Here is a 15,650-nt window from a genome sequence, read left to right as displayed (position 1 = left end):
ACCTCCATTCAAATCAAAGCGATATCTCATTGGCTCCCAAAAATGTACATCTTCCAATAGGGACTTGGCAGAATGACGTCACGCCGTACCTTTGGCTATGGCCGCCTTGCTCGTATGCTATTTTTCCAATTTGAAAAAGCATACGTGACGTATTATCTACGGCATGCTGCCAAGTCCCTACTAACAAATTTCAAACACAACAGTGATGCCAGATTGAGGGAAATTTCCCACATCTAAGAAAAGTTTGACCCCTAATAACGGTAAAAGAGGAAAAGGGAAATCCGACCAAAAAATATCTAAATCTAGGGAAATTCGAGGGTGAAAATTACTTTATTCAAAGCTAACATAAAAAATGGCACTTGGCACACCCTCATTATGCAAGAGCCAATTAATTCAATCATAAGTATTTTGTCGGATTCCCTTTAGCTGGCACCCCTGCAATTTTTTTGGCAGTTTGAAAAGTCGTCTGCTAAATAACTTGCCCTTAGAACAGGAACGAGTCCGAATGACTTTTCCCTAGTACAAACTGTGATTTTTAAACTGGTAAAATTGTTCCTAGTTTTTATTCATTGCGAGATGAAAATAAAAGTAATATTTTCTTCAGGACATTTGTTATTTTTGTTTTACAACGTCCTAAGTAATTGTTTTAGCAAATATCATTGTTTTTAGGGTTTTGGAGGGAAATTTCAGTTTAAAAGGGGAAATTTCAAGGGTCGGAAAGGGAAATTCCATTTTCGCGACCGGGCACCACTGAAGCACATGCGATTGGCGTGTAAAAGAAGACCGCACGGGATTTCCCGCCTGATGATTGTTAAATGTAAAAATTAAACTATATTTCTACTATGAAATTGTTTTAGAAAGCCAATGTACAACATATTACACCCCGCACTATGTTTTAGTCAGAATCGTGTTTTGGAAAATGAGCGGGAGCCTGAGAAGGTGCATGTTTCATACGAATAAAATTAGCAGTAAAGGGAGAAAGATCTAAGAGATTGGTTATACCGGGTTATACACTCCAGGTAAAATGTCTTTGGGCTAAAGCATTCTAATTTCGCGGGTTCTATCATTCGTTGGATAGTATCGCCATCTTATAATAATTTTATAATATTTTAATTTAAATAATTATTATTACCGAATGTATAATTACTGGAAAGATAAGATAATTTCACCATACTAGATAAATTTCAATCAAACTAACAATTGTTAGTACACGAAAAAAGAAAAATTAACAGCCGCTAGAGGTCGTTAAGGAAGTTCGGTGCCCCAGTTTTTGAAGCACTTCCTAGTTCACGTCAATTTATTAAAAACAGAATCAAAGCGAGACGGTTGTGAACTCGATGTGAAGAGCTAAACACCTTCTCAATGGCGTGTTACTCAAGGTCATCAAGTTCGTGAAGTCTCTGCATTTACGCCAATGACGTTTACTATAAATAAGGCCTAATAAAATCGTATTTGAATATCGGACGGAAGGCATTAAATGTAAAAAGAAAACACCATAATAACTCTGTTTATTATAATTTTTTCAAAATGTAGACGCGATTTTTGGCAAGGGAATATTTTGGGCGTCATATTTCTGGATGATGTTAGAGATTCTCCGAGTCCCCGCATTTGGCTGACGGATTTCCATCGTAATGTACGTATGCGTATATTTGTTTCACTTTTTATAAGCATCTGCATGCAGCATGGTACGCGACTAAATATTATAGGTCACCTCCTAACTTTTTAATTAGCTTTTACAACGAGAATAAATGAGACTCATTATCTTGGGGGTAAATTTAATAGGGTTAAGAAGATAAGAGCAACTGTCAAAATTATACGGCCCTCTTTAACGCGTCAAAGTCGTCGTCTGGCCCGGTATAAATTACCGGGGCCCTCGTTGTCTACCGTTTTATATTTATCATGATTTTTTTGAGACATTTTCGTTTCTTACATAACATTAGCTTAAAGGCGTTCTGGGTAATCGGAAGAACAGTGACTCCCTTTTGACAGCTCCGATGAATGACCGCCTAAACTTTGCCCGAATTCCGGTTGCAGTCATTTATTTTGATTTCGTCAGACGCGGAGTATGGGCGATGCGTGTCTGCTAGACTACTTAGTAGGGTCGCTCCAATAGTGTCAAATTTTCTCTACGAACCTTGGGGCCAATCTACATGTTAGCCATAGTTATTGTCGCAGCTGCTATTAAGTAGTAAATTTTTAAACACCTCAACGCGATACGGCGTGGTAGTGGTACCGTTATCATCCCGATTTTCTATTGGCAAGCACGCAATTGCGCGTTAGTGGGCAGGTTCTGTGACGGCTTTATTTTTGACTTTGACTCGAGTATTATATCACACGATGTATTATATTGTCAAGGATACCGCGATTATCTGAAAATTTGTTTCAAAGTCTGAACGAAGCATAGTTTCAAACTTATCAGTGAACCGCGCGTTAACGAAACTGCTAAAAATTATTAAGGTAAGCCCTCTAATTTTATTCGTAGCGTACAATCCTTGCTTCAAAATTGAATAGGGTCAATGGAGGTAAGTGTGATCAAAATATTTTTTTTTGGCGTTTACCTGAAATTACACTTAAACTAAAAATAGCACCCTCTTAAGAATTGGTACAATTAATACGGCCACTTTATCCTACACAACCACGCAATCAAAAATAATATCAATTAAATTGAGATATAAATATTTATTATTTAATTTAACTCCGTTACTGATCACACTTACCCCCAAAATGCGGGGCAAGTGTGATAGGGGGGTGGGGTAATTGTGATCACTTGAAATCCTTGACCAATCTAAATAAATTTGCATACATAGGTTAAAAATGTTGTCCCAATAAAGCTATATTTTTTTCATAGATCTAAAATAATATCTTCGTATGGTCACACTTACCCCAAAATGCGGGGCAAGTGTGATAGGAAGGTTGGTTAATTGTGATCTTGTGAAATCCTTGATCAATCGCAATGAAATAGCATACAGTGGATAAATATGGTGTCCCAATAAAGCTCAATTTTTTCATAGCTGTAAAATAATATCTTCGTGTGGTCACACTTACCCCGCACCGCAAATTTTGAAAGACCTTTTTCAGATTAAATTTTGAAAACCTCAAAATGTTAGCAAAAACACCAAATTTTCCAAGCAGGTAAAAGGTTAAGCAGATTACAAAATACCAAAATGTAAAATCGGTTTGTCAGTTAGAAAAAAAATTACAGAACTTTTCTTTTGGGCATAAAATCTCTAAACACGAGTAGAAGAGTATAACATTTTTTCAACTAAAACTTTTATAAACTAAATTTAATTCAAATTAATATTGAAAATATACAAAATGTGTACAATGAAGTATATTTCAATATCCATTCATCAAATATTATGTTATAATATTATTTGGGGAAATAATAAGGGGTGATCACACTTACCCCCTGATCACACTTACCTCCATTGACCCTACTTTTGACTTTAAAAAAAGTTGTTTTCATACTGTCACTTGAGATTGCGAATAGAAACGACAATCAAAATAAATGATAAATAATGCATCTGATTTTTTTTCGATTTAGTTTGAGAAAGCAGGGAATATCAGTTCTAGGAGGGGGAATTATTACTAAGTAACATTATAGCCATAAGTATGACACTTCCTATCATCTATATTATTTAGAAACGCTACAGCTGTTTCGGGACGTGCGAGTCATCTCGAAACAGCTGTAGCGTTTATAAATAAAGGTATTATTGTACAACAGTTTTGTGATTATTTGTTAATTGAGTACTATGCACACATTAGCCAGTAAATAGTTTAAAATAGTATCATAGTTTTTACTGCTTTTAACTATTAAACGATTGCTCTTTTGGAAATTCGGAGGTGCGTCAAATTCGTGATCCGCCTCGAGCGTTTAAGGCTCTAGGTACGCCACTGAAGATGTGCTGGTAGATCGATACGAAAGTATTAACTTAGTAGTCTATACATTATTTTGCACTTGGAGGAGCTATGGCATACGGCCTTTGCAAACATTTTGGGGGGGCCAATTTTGAATTTGGAAGGGCCATGCCCCCCCCCCCCCCCCCCAAAGGGTCTGGCGATGCCACTGCACTCGCTTACACAGTAAAATTTAGGGAGTTAAGCGACTAAAATTTCTAAAATAGTAACCAAAAAGTGACTAAACAATTAAGAAAACCAACTTTTAGAAAGGTAAAATAATACGGTTTTATATCACACGTTTTGACTAGTTACGTAGAAAAATAATAACTAAAAAACCGTAGGAAAATATATCAGTTTTTAAAAAAATTGTTCAGTTCACTTTAAATACGGTTTAAAAGATGGTTTTCTAAAGATAAATACTAGGAAAAACCACAAAATTCCAAAACAAAAGGGATAAAAAGTAATTAAATTTAGTGACTTTTAGAGTTTTAGTAACTGAATTTGAAAAGCGTGCCTTAGTACCAGGACCACCTCTGTGCTGAACTAACCTTGATTGCGAAATAGCTAAGAAAATCATTTCGATGTGGTGAATGTTTTTGAGAATAGTTACACTTATTGCTATTCTTCTACTTATGTTATTATTACAAATGATATTCGAAAACCACGACTCGAAAAGCTTAAAAGAAAATAATTATACGACTGTGGTAAAATCATTGAAACAGGTTTTTAAACCATTCGTTAAATTATAAGTATCATCAGTCCGAAGTTTTCGTGAAATGAAAACGGTCGCTTAATGGCCTTCGTCTCTATCAACAATAAATAGGTTAGCAAAGTTATACGTGTAAAACCGAAAACTGTCCACAAAAGTCGAGGTATTGCGATTTTGGCGAACGTCTCGATATAATTTCGACACTTTCATTCTGAAATATTTTACCTTTTTCCTCATTAAATGCACTTTTAGTAACTGGTAATTTATTTATTTATTTATTTCCAAAAAAAAACCATTCTGTCAGAATTCGCACAGTGGCCTTTCCTTGTACTTTAATTTATTATATAAATTTACGTAGTGTGATATTTTAGGGGTGCGAATAACCGTATATTAACAAGAATCCATCATTTCGTAGTTGGTTGCTAAGTAAATAATAGACGATGGAAGTGGTTCGAGAAATAGCGAATCGACTCGGGTATCTCTTCTACGTAGTGAACCCTAAAGACCATATGTACGAACATGTCAAAGAAATTCCTCACTACGTTGACCAGGTACGTGAAAAGCCGAATTCACTGCCGAGAAAGCCAAGCTAGAAATTATCCTTAACGTTCTAGGTGGTACCATTGTTCATCAGTTTAGCGTTGTTGGAATCCGCTTTGAATTTCTATCGTGGTCGAAAAACGTTTCGTGTAAACGATGGATTCGGGTCTCTCTCGCAGGGGATTCTGATGGAATTGTCCAAGTAAGGAATCTTGGACATCTTCACTAACGTGGGAAGAAAACGTTGAACCTCTAATTTGTTTTCTAGGTTTATCGTGAGAAGCTTTCAGATGGTCGCTTACGTATATATTTACGAAAACTGGCGCCTATTCGCTCTACCGTGGGACTCGCTCTGGACTTGGCTGATAGCGTTCTTGGGGACTGATCTGGGATATTATTGGCTTCACCGGGGCAGTCACGGTACAGTTTCCACTTTGGCGCAATGCAGTGTTGCCAGGCACTTCAATAATAAGCTCCTCTATACCCTAAATCGCCTTTAGAAATTAACGTTCTATGGGCCGCTCATCAAGTACATCACTCTTCGGAAGATTACAATCTGACAACGGCTTTGCGTCAATCCGTCCTACAAGGATACGTGACTTGGGTAATTTATTTTTCAAGTTTTAAAAACACCCAAAGGTGTTAAGTACATAGTCCTTTTTTGCTTAGATGTTTTATCTTCCAATGGCCCTCGCAGTCCCGCCTTCGGCTTTCGTGGTTCATACTCAATTTAACTTACTCTACCAGTTTTGGATCCATACCGAAGTAAGATAGTAAATACACGACCAACTAGAACCTCGATGCTATATGTGTTGTTATAGGCCGTGGACAAACTGGGTCCGTTGGAGTACGTTCTGAATACCCCGAGTCATCACCGCGTTCACCATGGTCGGTATATTAGTTAGAGGACGTTTCTCGTCTTGATGTCTTTCATATTTGTGTCCATTTTTCAGGAAGGAATCGGTACTGCATCGATCGTAACTACGCCGGAGTCTTGATCATTTGGGATCGTATGTTCGGGACGTTCGTCCCGGAGGACGAGAAGGTCGTCTACGGTTTGACGCACCCGATCAATACCTTCGATCCGTGGAGGACGCAGATGTGCCACTACGTTTACATTTTCAAGCTGTTCTTTACTACGAAAGGATTCGCCAATAAGATGTCCGTTCTGTTCAAAGGACCCGGATGGAGTCCCGGGAAACCACGCTTGGGGGAACTCGAGGACATTCCTGATGTAAGAACAATTAAAGTGTCTCGCGTTCCAATTTATATCTGGAATTTACGCAGGTACACTACCCCGCCGAAGCATACGACCCTGAAGTACAGAGTTGGTGCAAGGGATACGTTGTACTTCATTTCATAGTTGTCCTTATAGGATATCTGGAAATTGCCGCCAAGCATAAGGTAGCTACGATATCTTTCATTTGACCATGGGCTAGAGGAACTCGCTACTTGCGTTTTTAAAAGACGGAGAGCGTAGGTTTTAATCGGACATAACTGGTTTTAACACCAAATTCTTGCACCTATACAATCACGTACGGTGTAACCGCCTTCGCCCCTTAAAGTGGCTCCAAAGTTCGGTGGCAAAAAAAGAAAATTGAGCATGCTTTTCATTCCCCACAACACCCCCACTCGGCCTTGGCAGAGGCGGGCAGAGTCAACCGTAAATTTCGCACTTTACTGACTTTACACACATTTTGCCACCGAACTTTGGAGCCCCTTAAAGATAACTCAAAAATTATTATTGCTTGAAGGGCATATAATTAATCTCTCGATATGAAATAACATATCCTCCCTGTTATCCTCCCCGGGCATGCGCGTGTCCCCTCCAGGTCGGATATAAGGTCAGTAGTATTGGAAATTAATTGTAACTGTAACTAAACCGAAAATGAAACGAACAGTTTTATTGTCTACTAAAAATATACAGTTCAAATTCCACGTATATATATATATATATATATATATATAGCGTTTACAGAGAAGGGGTCGCCATCTAGTGTGATAGATAATAACTTTGTTATCCTACAAGTAGAGGGTCCAGCAAACGCGACGAGTTCCGAAACAATAAAACGACCTTGCTCTTCTCGCTTCCTGGAAAATTTTTAAAGGGTTACTAAAATAATTTGCCCACCTGTGAAAAAACCTTAGCGTCGCTAGTGAGTAAAAGCGCAGGGCTACCAGTCGAATTGTCAACGGCGGCGGTTAGACTTATGTAAAACTAAAAATTATTATACATAAACTGGTTCCGCGAACTGAAAAAACCTGAAACATACCAAAAGTAAATATTGAGATAAGTCTAATAGTGCCTTCAGATTTTACCTTCCACCATGCTTGACATCCTTTTTAAAGAGCTATCGATCACGTGTTTTCTTTCCACCAATAGAAAAGCACTTTATTCGACATATTTCCCCGCGAGTCGATAATTCAAAATAACGGTCAAAGACGCCGCCGATCAGTTTAGTAAAATATTTTCGGCGTCGTAATCATGGACAGTGGCGTATTCGTCGGCTATTTTCGGTATGGAGATACAGGCCGGAAGGCAGGCAAGGCTGCCAGATTTAGATAGACCGAAAACGGCCAACTCTCTCAAATGTTTTCGTTGGGACACAATGTTTCAGTGAAATTCAGTCCTCGCTTTCGACGTCTCGAATCGTCCGCTTCTGTTTCAGAAACACTAGCCTAGTATTTTACTTCGCGCTCGGTTTTGCTTAGACCTCGTTTAAAGATATATCTACTTTATATCCTTTATTTTGGAAAATAAATTATCAAATTATCGCAAGCGAAAGATTAATATCCGCGTATTTTAAAGCGAACTATTTTTACCGCGGCGGAGTACATCGATACACTTGTTACTGAAACGTGGCGAGGGGGAAGGCATCACCAAAGCCAACAATTTTTTACCCCTCACATAAGATGTCACAGGTCGAGTAGTATTAACTTAAATCCTTAATCAATATTTACTTTGGAACATACTCGTTGGCAAAATACACCCAGAAAAAGATCTAAGAGTGACGTGATTGTGTGAAAACTGAAAAGGAAAATGTGGTTTTCGATCCGGGAACTCATCTTGTCTACGTCACTCTCAGCCGAAGTTGGACGAAAAGAAAGGGCTAAAATCGAAATAAATTTATTTTTATTTATTTCGGGTGAAAAATAAAATTATTTCGGCCCATACTTTTTGTCCGGCCAAGAGTGACGTATCCAAGATGAGTCAAGGGTCGAAAAGCACGTTTTCCTTTTCAGTTTACACACAATCTTTTCAAGCCTACAGCTTTTTCTTGCCGTACTTGGCCAACGAGTATGTTTCATGGTGTTTCTTAAAGACACGAATTCTAAGACTATTTTAATGTCTGACCCTTCGTAGCCGTAACATTAACAAGCACTGGTTTTTATATAATATATATTGTAAGGTTTTTAAGGAATTCGTCATAGATTTTATGGACGGAAATATTCCTAACCCTTGCTCATAGATTTTAATTCACCAAGGCGGGGGGAAGATGGCGACAAAATGCGAGTCGTGGCCTTATCGTGGAGTGAATTAAATCTGAGAGAGGGGGGTTACATACAGGGAAAAGAAAAAAATAAAAAAGAGGGGGAGATTCGAATTCAGAATGGAAACCCTTTGTCGTTAATCAATCACAAAATCTTTATTTAACACTCAAATTTATAAATAACACTAAAATACAAAAACAAATGAACAAAATTGCGGGGGGAACTGAGGGGATAATCTTACTTCGCTTCTAGTGATGGTTAGGCCATCTCTACTATGGTTCTTTTAGCTTTTTCCAATATAAGAGGGGAATTTAAACACTAAACATACACTCTTTGACCTTAAATTTGTTATTGAAATTATCTCTTACTATTTTCTATGGGATCAGTTCCGGTATCCCTACTCTCAGGCATCTTGGTTGCAAAGGATGGAGGGGGCAGAAACAAATATACACTTACACTAAATAATAATAAACACTACAATTAAATACTACAATTAAAGATTCTACAATTAAACAATGACAATAATTAACTCAAAATAATAACAACGGCGAGGGCACAACGCGAACGGAAAAAGTAATCTGAACTGTATAAATACAAGAAGCAGAATGAACTCTCAACCTCGAGGGGACCTGTCTTAAATCCTTTTCTCGGACAATAGCGAGGGATTAAGCTTTCTTTTCTAAAACTTTTTCTCTACTTTTCACTGGCTACTTCGTATTTCGACCCTGGGTACTCTACAAGGGGGGGGGGGGGGGTTATGATGGAAATTCTACTCATCACTTGGTTTCGGTGTCCTCCGCTACGTTGTCGTCTCTCCGTTTACGGGTTTTCTCTTTCCTCGGTTTACGTAAGATGCCCGACACACGCACTTCACAGAACGGGACGTCTTTGGGGATTGCTTGTTTACGCGTTTCTTTATTCACACTTTTCTTTTTATTCTCTTTATTTACTCGTCTACGGTTTGGCGGCCGGATTGCGGGTTTCTTCCTATATTCTTTTACTTCACAAGCTGACGGGGGCGTAGGTACTTCGGGTTTCAGTCTGAAATGTCCGGCTAGGCTAGGGAATCGGTCTCGGTCATCTGGCTGTCTTCTCTCGGAATGGCTAGATATTGGGTGATCAACAGGTGATTCGAGGGTGTCGAGGGCATTACGCTTCTCAGACTCATTACTGCTTGGCTTATGTTCTTCCGGCCGGAATGTCCTGGCTGTGGGTCATCTAGGCAATCATGGAGCGTTGTTCCGATCATGTGGTTTGCATTGAGGGTTAATTAATATTTAAGCGCGACTTCATCGCACATTATTTTATATTTATTTCGACATGGTTTCTCTTGCCCGAGAAGCAGAGTTCTGTCCCGTTCTTGCAAAAGCAGATTTCTCTACTTCTGTCCACTTCTGCCTAAAGCAGAGTTCTTCACTTCCCTCTTTTTGGGGCTCTGTCTCTTGGTTTTGTTCGGATTATTGGGGGGCGGGGTTGAAACAAAAAGCAACTGGTGACCTCCCATTTTACCTAGGTCATTGGTGTATTTAAGACTCGTGTCTAGTCATGCGGTGGTGACGTTGTCCGATTTACGAAAGTTCGCTTGGGATTGCGGGGGGGGGGGGGGGGAAATGCCAGAGAGTCTCGAGGTTCCCGATTTTCTGTCTCCAAGCGGAAACGTCCGGGCGCCCTCTTGACCCTATGGCGGCAACCTTGGAAAACGTCCGCTTTTCTTGGGATCTTGCTACCTGATAGTTAATATGAAGCTTGTGGACTTGAAATGACTTCATGGGATCGCTGTAAGCTGAGGGAGCTTTACTGGTTTAGTTCGGAAAGTTTTAGGGAAATCTGGTCTGGGAAAGTTTGCTGAATGTATTGCACCATGGTCTTGTGACCGAGATAAAAACACTTTAATTAGCGAGGGATTAATTTTAGCGTTGCCGAAGGCAGGGATTTAGTTTATAATTTATATTGAGAGAATGGTTTAATTAATTATCTTAATTTTATATTTTATCGTGGGGTTTGATCGAGTTCTATAAGGCTTATAAACAATAATTAATTTGTATGTATGGTTCAAAAGTTATTTAAGTTTTTAGTTTATCATTAAATTAAATTTATATTTAACACGGGGATTAGTTTCATTAAATAGAGCTCGGAATTCTAAGATATTTGACGTATGGGGCTTTACGAATACTTAACAAAAACTGTAAATTTAGAGGGTCAAGAGTGCGGGGAAAACGTAATAACAAAAGTAAATAAAACACAGAAAAAGTAAAAAAAAATAAGTATACGGGGGAAAATGAACCTGAAGGGTTACAATATGTCCCTTTTCAGAAGACGGAATAATAATCAAACATTAAAAACCAATTGCATTATAAAACTTGAATTAAGCCGTATATAAAATTTCTATAGGCTCCGCTTCGAGCTTAGGAAATATAGCGCCATCTGCCGTAATATCCGTCAACTAAATATGTGAAGAAATAGCAGATGACTTTTGAGTTTCCCTGTTCTTCGGTTGAGCTTTAGCCTTTTAGGCTGTTGTGCAGATGTAAATTTGAACGACCAGATAGCTTTCATATATTCACTAACGACGTAAGTTATAGCGTTTTCCATTTGATTGCTCAAGAATCGCTCCGAATCTGTTTATGACGTCATTGATTTCGCCCCAATCGACTAGATCAAAACAAACCATGAACATATTCCCGCGCATTGAGTTGGGAATATTAATCTAGATTCTAGAGGTCCAATCAAAATGTCGGATTTCAGTATTTCGCGAAACGAGTTTTTAAAAAATAGGAATACTGCCGTCTGCTCCCAAATGATGAGAAAACTTTATCATTCTACCCGTGACGCCGTCTATCTCTCAATGGTTCGTTCAAATAATACGCGTTTTCCGGCAAAAAGATTTTTTTTTAAATAATGGATGGCGCCACGGGTCATATGATAACGTTTTCTCGTCATTTTAGCGGAGACGGCACATTCGTAATTTCAAATTTGATTGGATCTCTAAATTAATATTCCCAATTCAATGTTCGCGCGCTTTGTTGCTTTTCGTCTGCTAGTAATTTGAATTTCCGAGTCTTGGTCTGCCAAGCTGCCGTTTTGCCCAAAAATCTAAAAGGAACACGTAAAAATTTTATCCAATCTCGATCTCGATCCGTTGATCTGTCGAAATCGGCAGATCGGTTTTGGGCGATCTCGGAGCACCTGAGAGCGTGAAATTGAACACGCGAAACTTTATCGGAGCAGATCCGAGCACATTATGGAACATAAAATGTTGATCAGAGCGATCTAAGAGAGCTCGAGAGCAGTCAAATAGAAAACGCTATTAAAAATTCGGTCTTTAGGCGGCGATACTTGTAACCAAAAGTTAAACACGAAGCCTATTGGCCCTGGTTATTGATTTGGCACTTGCATTGTTTTTCCCTTGCAGGCCCCTGTTCTCTTTCCCCTTGTAGGCGATACGCCCAACCGTCGATTTTTACGGGAGCCGTTAAAAATATTCGAATTATTTTAAATTAATGATTATGCACTTAAAAATAACCTAATTAAATTTAAACATATTTATGGCACATGTTTGCGCGCGACGTCAGGAATGCTGTGGTGGTTTCAGATTTAGCATACGATAATTAAGTAGTTTTCGAGCTACGCTCATCACAAAAACAAATTATCAACCCTCATTTTTCCGATTTGGTTTCGAAAATTAGGACTTACGGATCCAGTAAAAGTCTAAGCCATATTACCGGTTTGTGGTCTTTACATCCCACTAGGTTTAACAGAGCCTAAATTCCTATCGACATTATGGTCTAGACACTGGCTAAAACCTTAGTAACAGTTTGGCGGGGGTGGGGTAGGATATCTTAGCTCTGCCACTGGTCATAGCGCGGGTTTCGATTCAGTTTCTACTTCTTCACCACAGAAACAAATCGTAAATAATGAAATTTATAATTACCAATTCACTTGAAAGTAAACAGTCACTTATTAATTTAGTCTGTGAATCTGGAAATAGACTTAGCCTTTATTACGTAGATCCTCAAATTTTGATTTTAATATCTTTTACGCCGACTTTCTGCAAGAGAAAGATATTAGTTGGAACCAAAGATATTCGCGACCCGAAAATTATCGCAACGCCCCCTTTTGGTTCGCCATTGAAACCTAGATAGGTTATTCGTAAATTTGACTTTATAAATAATGATACTTGCATTTTAATATAATTTTTGCATCGTTTGCTTATATTTTTATAAGTTAATTTAAGAAAAAACGTTCTTATGACTTTTTAATTTGACTGCAGCAGACGTTAAAGCAACCTCGGAGAAGGTAGCGCTGTTACGCCACCTAGACCTCGCGATAAATAAATTTATTAAAGGGCCACACCGGCGTTTGAAAATTTGGAGTGAAGAAAAAATCTCACTTTTTTTAAAATCTCATCAATAAAATTCTGTATTTATTTTTTTTAACCTCACATGGCTTGAAACGCCTCTCAAATATTTTTAAATATAGTTTAGATCAAATGTTTCAGTAATTGGGCTATACAGTGAATTTTCCACTGCCCCGAAATTTTCCATTGCCCCAAATTTTCCGCACAGAGAATTCATTTCGCCAAATTTTCCTCCACCCAACTCACCTAGACCCAGATAAAATACGGATCTCCATGACGGCGTCAAGTTACGGCCAGTGGCGTAGCTAGCATGGGTGACACCCGGGGCGGATATCATGGCATGCTACTTACTAGTCTATAGTTTGCGTAAGTTTTTATTTTTTTCACGGTCGGGTGTCACCCCCAAATCACGCCCAAATGAGTGGCACCCGGGGCGCCCCCCCCCCCCCCTAGCTACGGCTACAGATTTTGTGTACGATTATGGATGCATACATATCTGAGAGAAAGCAGCGAGTCCCTCTAGAATCTTGGCCCTTGATTATACCACGAATGTATATATTTAGAGAGAATGACCATATTGAATCGATTTTTTGTGTTTCTCATGCTCGAAGAGTAAGTTCTTTCCTCAAACTAAATCAAATCAGACCGGTTTCTCATCGGGTCCTTGAAACCCACGCCGGTGACGTTTTTCCTTCCCCCCCTTACGTACCAAGGACTAATTAGACCACGAATCGCCTCAATTTAGTCATTCTCCCTAAATATAAATAATTACAATCGTGTATAATAATTATAATAATTCATCGTCTAATTCGTTTACAGGAATACTCTAGCTTTACTCTTTTGGGTGGTATCCTATTCATATTTATTACATTCACTACTATCGCTTCTTTGTTGGATAAAAAGTAATTGGTTTTTAAATCTTCCGGGTGTTGTTCTAACTTTACTAATTTAATGACGTTATTTCGTGTAGAAACTACGCTTCGACGGTTGAACTAGCGAGATGTGCCTTGTTTCTTATTTTGGACAGCGTTGTCTTCAACTCTGGCTTTGAACAAGAGTCCTCCACGCTGCACAAGATCATTTCGTGGTTCTACCTCTTGTCCGCGCTGTTTTGGGTGATCAAGTTTTGCGGGATTGTGACTTTGAAAATCCACACCAAAAAAACCACCTAGTATTTATGAAGTCGCTAATTCAAATTAATATTAACCAGATTCGTTGTTATTAATTACATTTTAAAGCGCCTAGACGCCAAACTATTTACCTGTTAAGAGTTTTTAATTAAATTGTATACTATTTTTATACAATAAATACTTTATAGTACTTAATATTGGTGGAGACCCGTTTAGTTCAAAGTTTATAAAAAGTAAATGAACCGAAATTATCAAAACGCACTGGATTCTTTACTGAACTATTTATTAATCAACAAAGCTCGCGCGATTCTAGAAACTGTCATCTGCCAAGTAATGATTCAGCGAAGAATCTAAGAAGAAATGGATTTCATCTAAGATTTAACTAGAAACACGCCTCCAAGCCAGGTTTTCAGGTCGATTTCCAAATTAACTACTTCATTTTATCAGTTTGAATATTTCGCACTAATACTTACTAACTACAACTAAACCGAGGGGGTAGTCACTCGTTTAAATCTTTGTACACCTGATTACGGATTTTCGAAAATAATTCGGTGAATTCCAGTGATTTATCATAAATTATCCGTGAATTCCAGTAATTTATCATAAATTCGCCTTGAAACCCTGTGATTTTCTAAAGTGATTTCCCGTGATTACCTACGATTTGTACACCTGATTACTAAAGTGACTACCCCTCGGACTAAACTACAAAAGTTATTTTTCACTTCGAAGAAAATGATAATGGTATTGTTTTGCGGATCACATTATTCACCCCCCCTGAAGAAAAGAGAACCGCTGGGTTTTACCCTCAATTTGATACGGTGGTGTAATCAAGCCGAGATTTTTATTATTATAATTATTGTTTTCGTGTATGAAATGTTTGGAGCAGGTTCTTCGATATTTTACTCTATATTTAAGCCAATTCAATGAAATACCGTCCTAGACACCCTTGGGCCTTTTATAAAAACGAAAGGGTAGACATTTATGAATTTTACAAAAATAGGAACTCGCCTCATGTCATCCGTTAAAAGTTTTTAAAAAAAAATGACCTTCGGTAAGTTCGGTGCAATCAACTTCGCTTAAGAATAACGTATTTACGGCGAGAAACCCAACAAAAAGAGCAACTGTGAGGGGAATAATTTTTGGTGGGGAAGAAGGGTTTTCCTGGGCTGTCATAGCGCGACAATATCATGGCCAAAAGATAATCGATTAAACCTTTCGAGTTTTTGTTGAAGGAAGGTCTGGGCATGACTTTTCATGGTTTCATACGCGCATTATTTACTCATTATTTTGTACTTAAGGTGTCTTTTCCATCATTTTAGAAGGAACGCTGTACTGTAGAAATTCTTCATAGCTGTTGTTTTTTTTTCTTCTTTGAATCACGCGGTTTTTAGACATAATTTGCGTAATTTCATTTATATGGTATAATTTAATAAAAATAATTTATATTGGAATTATCTTGGAAAAAATACCTATCAAATTTGCCTTATGAGGAAATTTTGAAATGCCAACTCTGGAAACGCGT

At 38.2% G+C, this 15,650-nt stretch overlaps 1 protein-coding gene across 4 annotated transcripts; it reads left to right on the top strand.

Annotated features, from left to right (window-relative positions):
• The first annotated feature begins 1,313 nt into the window (after window positions 1–1,313).
• On the top strand, window positions 1,314–14,301 carry LOC149923075 (alkylglycerol monooxygenase-like). 4 transcript variants are annotated; one of them, XM_090163472.1, is made up of 12 exons: window positions 1,314–1,633; window positions 2,483–2,522; window positions 5,025–5,160; window positions 5,224–5,351; window positions 5,418–5,569; window positions 5,650–5,753; window positions 5,819–5,914; window positions 5,971–6,037; window positions 6,103–6,383; window positions 6,437–6,553; window positions 13,818–13,900; window positions 13,969–14,301. In XM_090163472.1, exons 3-12 carry the CDS (start codon window positions 5,050–5,052, stop codon window positions 14,168–14,170), a joined length of 1,341 nt encoding a protein of 446 aa, XP_090019598.1. In that variant the 5' UTR covers window positions 1,314–1,633; window positions 2,483–2,522; window positions 5,025–5,049; the 3' UTR covers window positions 14,171–14,301. The 4 variants fall into 4 exon arrangements, with proteins under 4 accessions (XP_090019598.1, XP_090019597.1, XP_090019596.1 ...); XM_090163471.1 differs by lacking the exon at window positions 2,483–2,522 and adding an exon at window positions 2,356–2,457; XM_090163470.1 differs by lacking the exon at window positions 2,483–2,522.
• The last annotated feature ends 1,349 nt before the right edge of the window (window positions 14,302–15,650 follow it).

The sequence above is a fragment of the Leiobunum rupestre genome, chromosome 11 (genome assembly GCF_980474605.1).
Source record: "Leiobunum rupestre chromosome 11, qqLeiRupe1.1.hap1, whole genome shotgun sequence".
NCBI lineage: Eukaryota > Metazoa > Arthropoda > Arachnida > Opiliones > Sclerosomatidae > Leiobunum > Leiobunum rupestre.
The sequence above is the reverse complement of the archived record's forward strand: the minus strand, read 5'-3'. Positions and strand labels throughout refer to the sequence as shown.

Bases quoted from the DNA above. Each gene is read 5' to 3' on its own strand.
- LOC149923075 (XM_090163470.1), top strand. From the start codon at position 5,050: ATGGAAGTGGTTCGAGAAATAGCGAATCGACTCGGGTATCTCTTCTAC. The intron at 5,754-5,818 runs GTAATTTATTTT...TTTTTTGCTTAG, and splicing joins TACAAGGATACGTGACTTGG to ATGTTTTATCTTCCAATGGC. The intron at 6,554-13,817 runs GTAGCTACGATA...ATTCGTTTACAG, and splicing joins AAATTGCCGCCAAGCATAAG to GAATACTCTAGCTTTACTCT.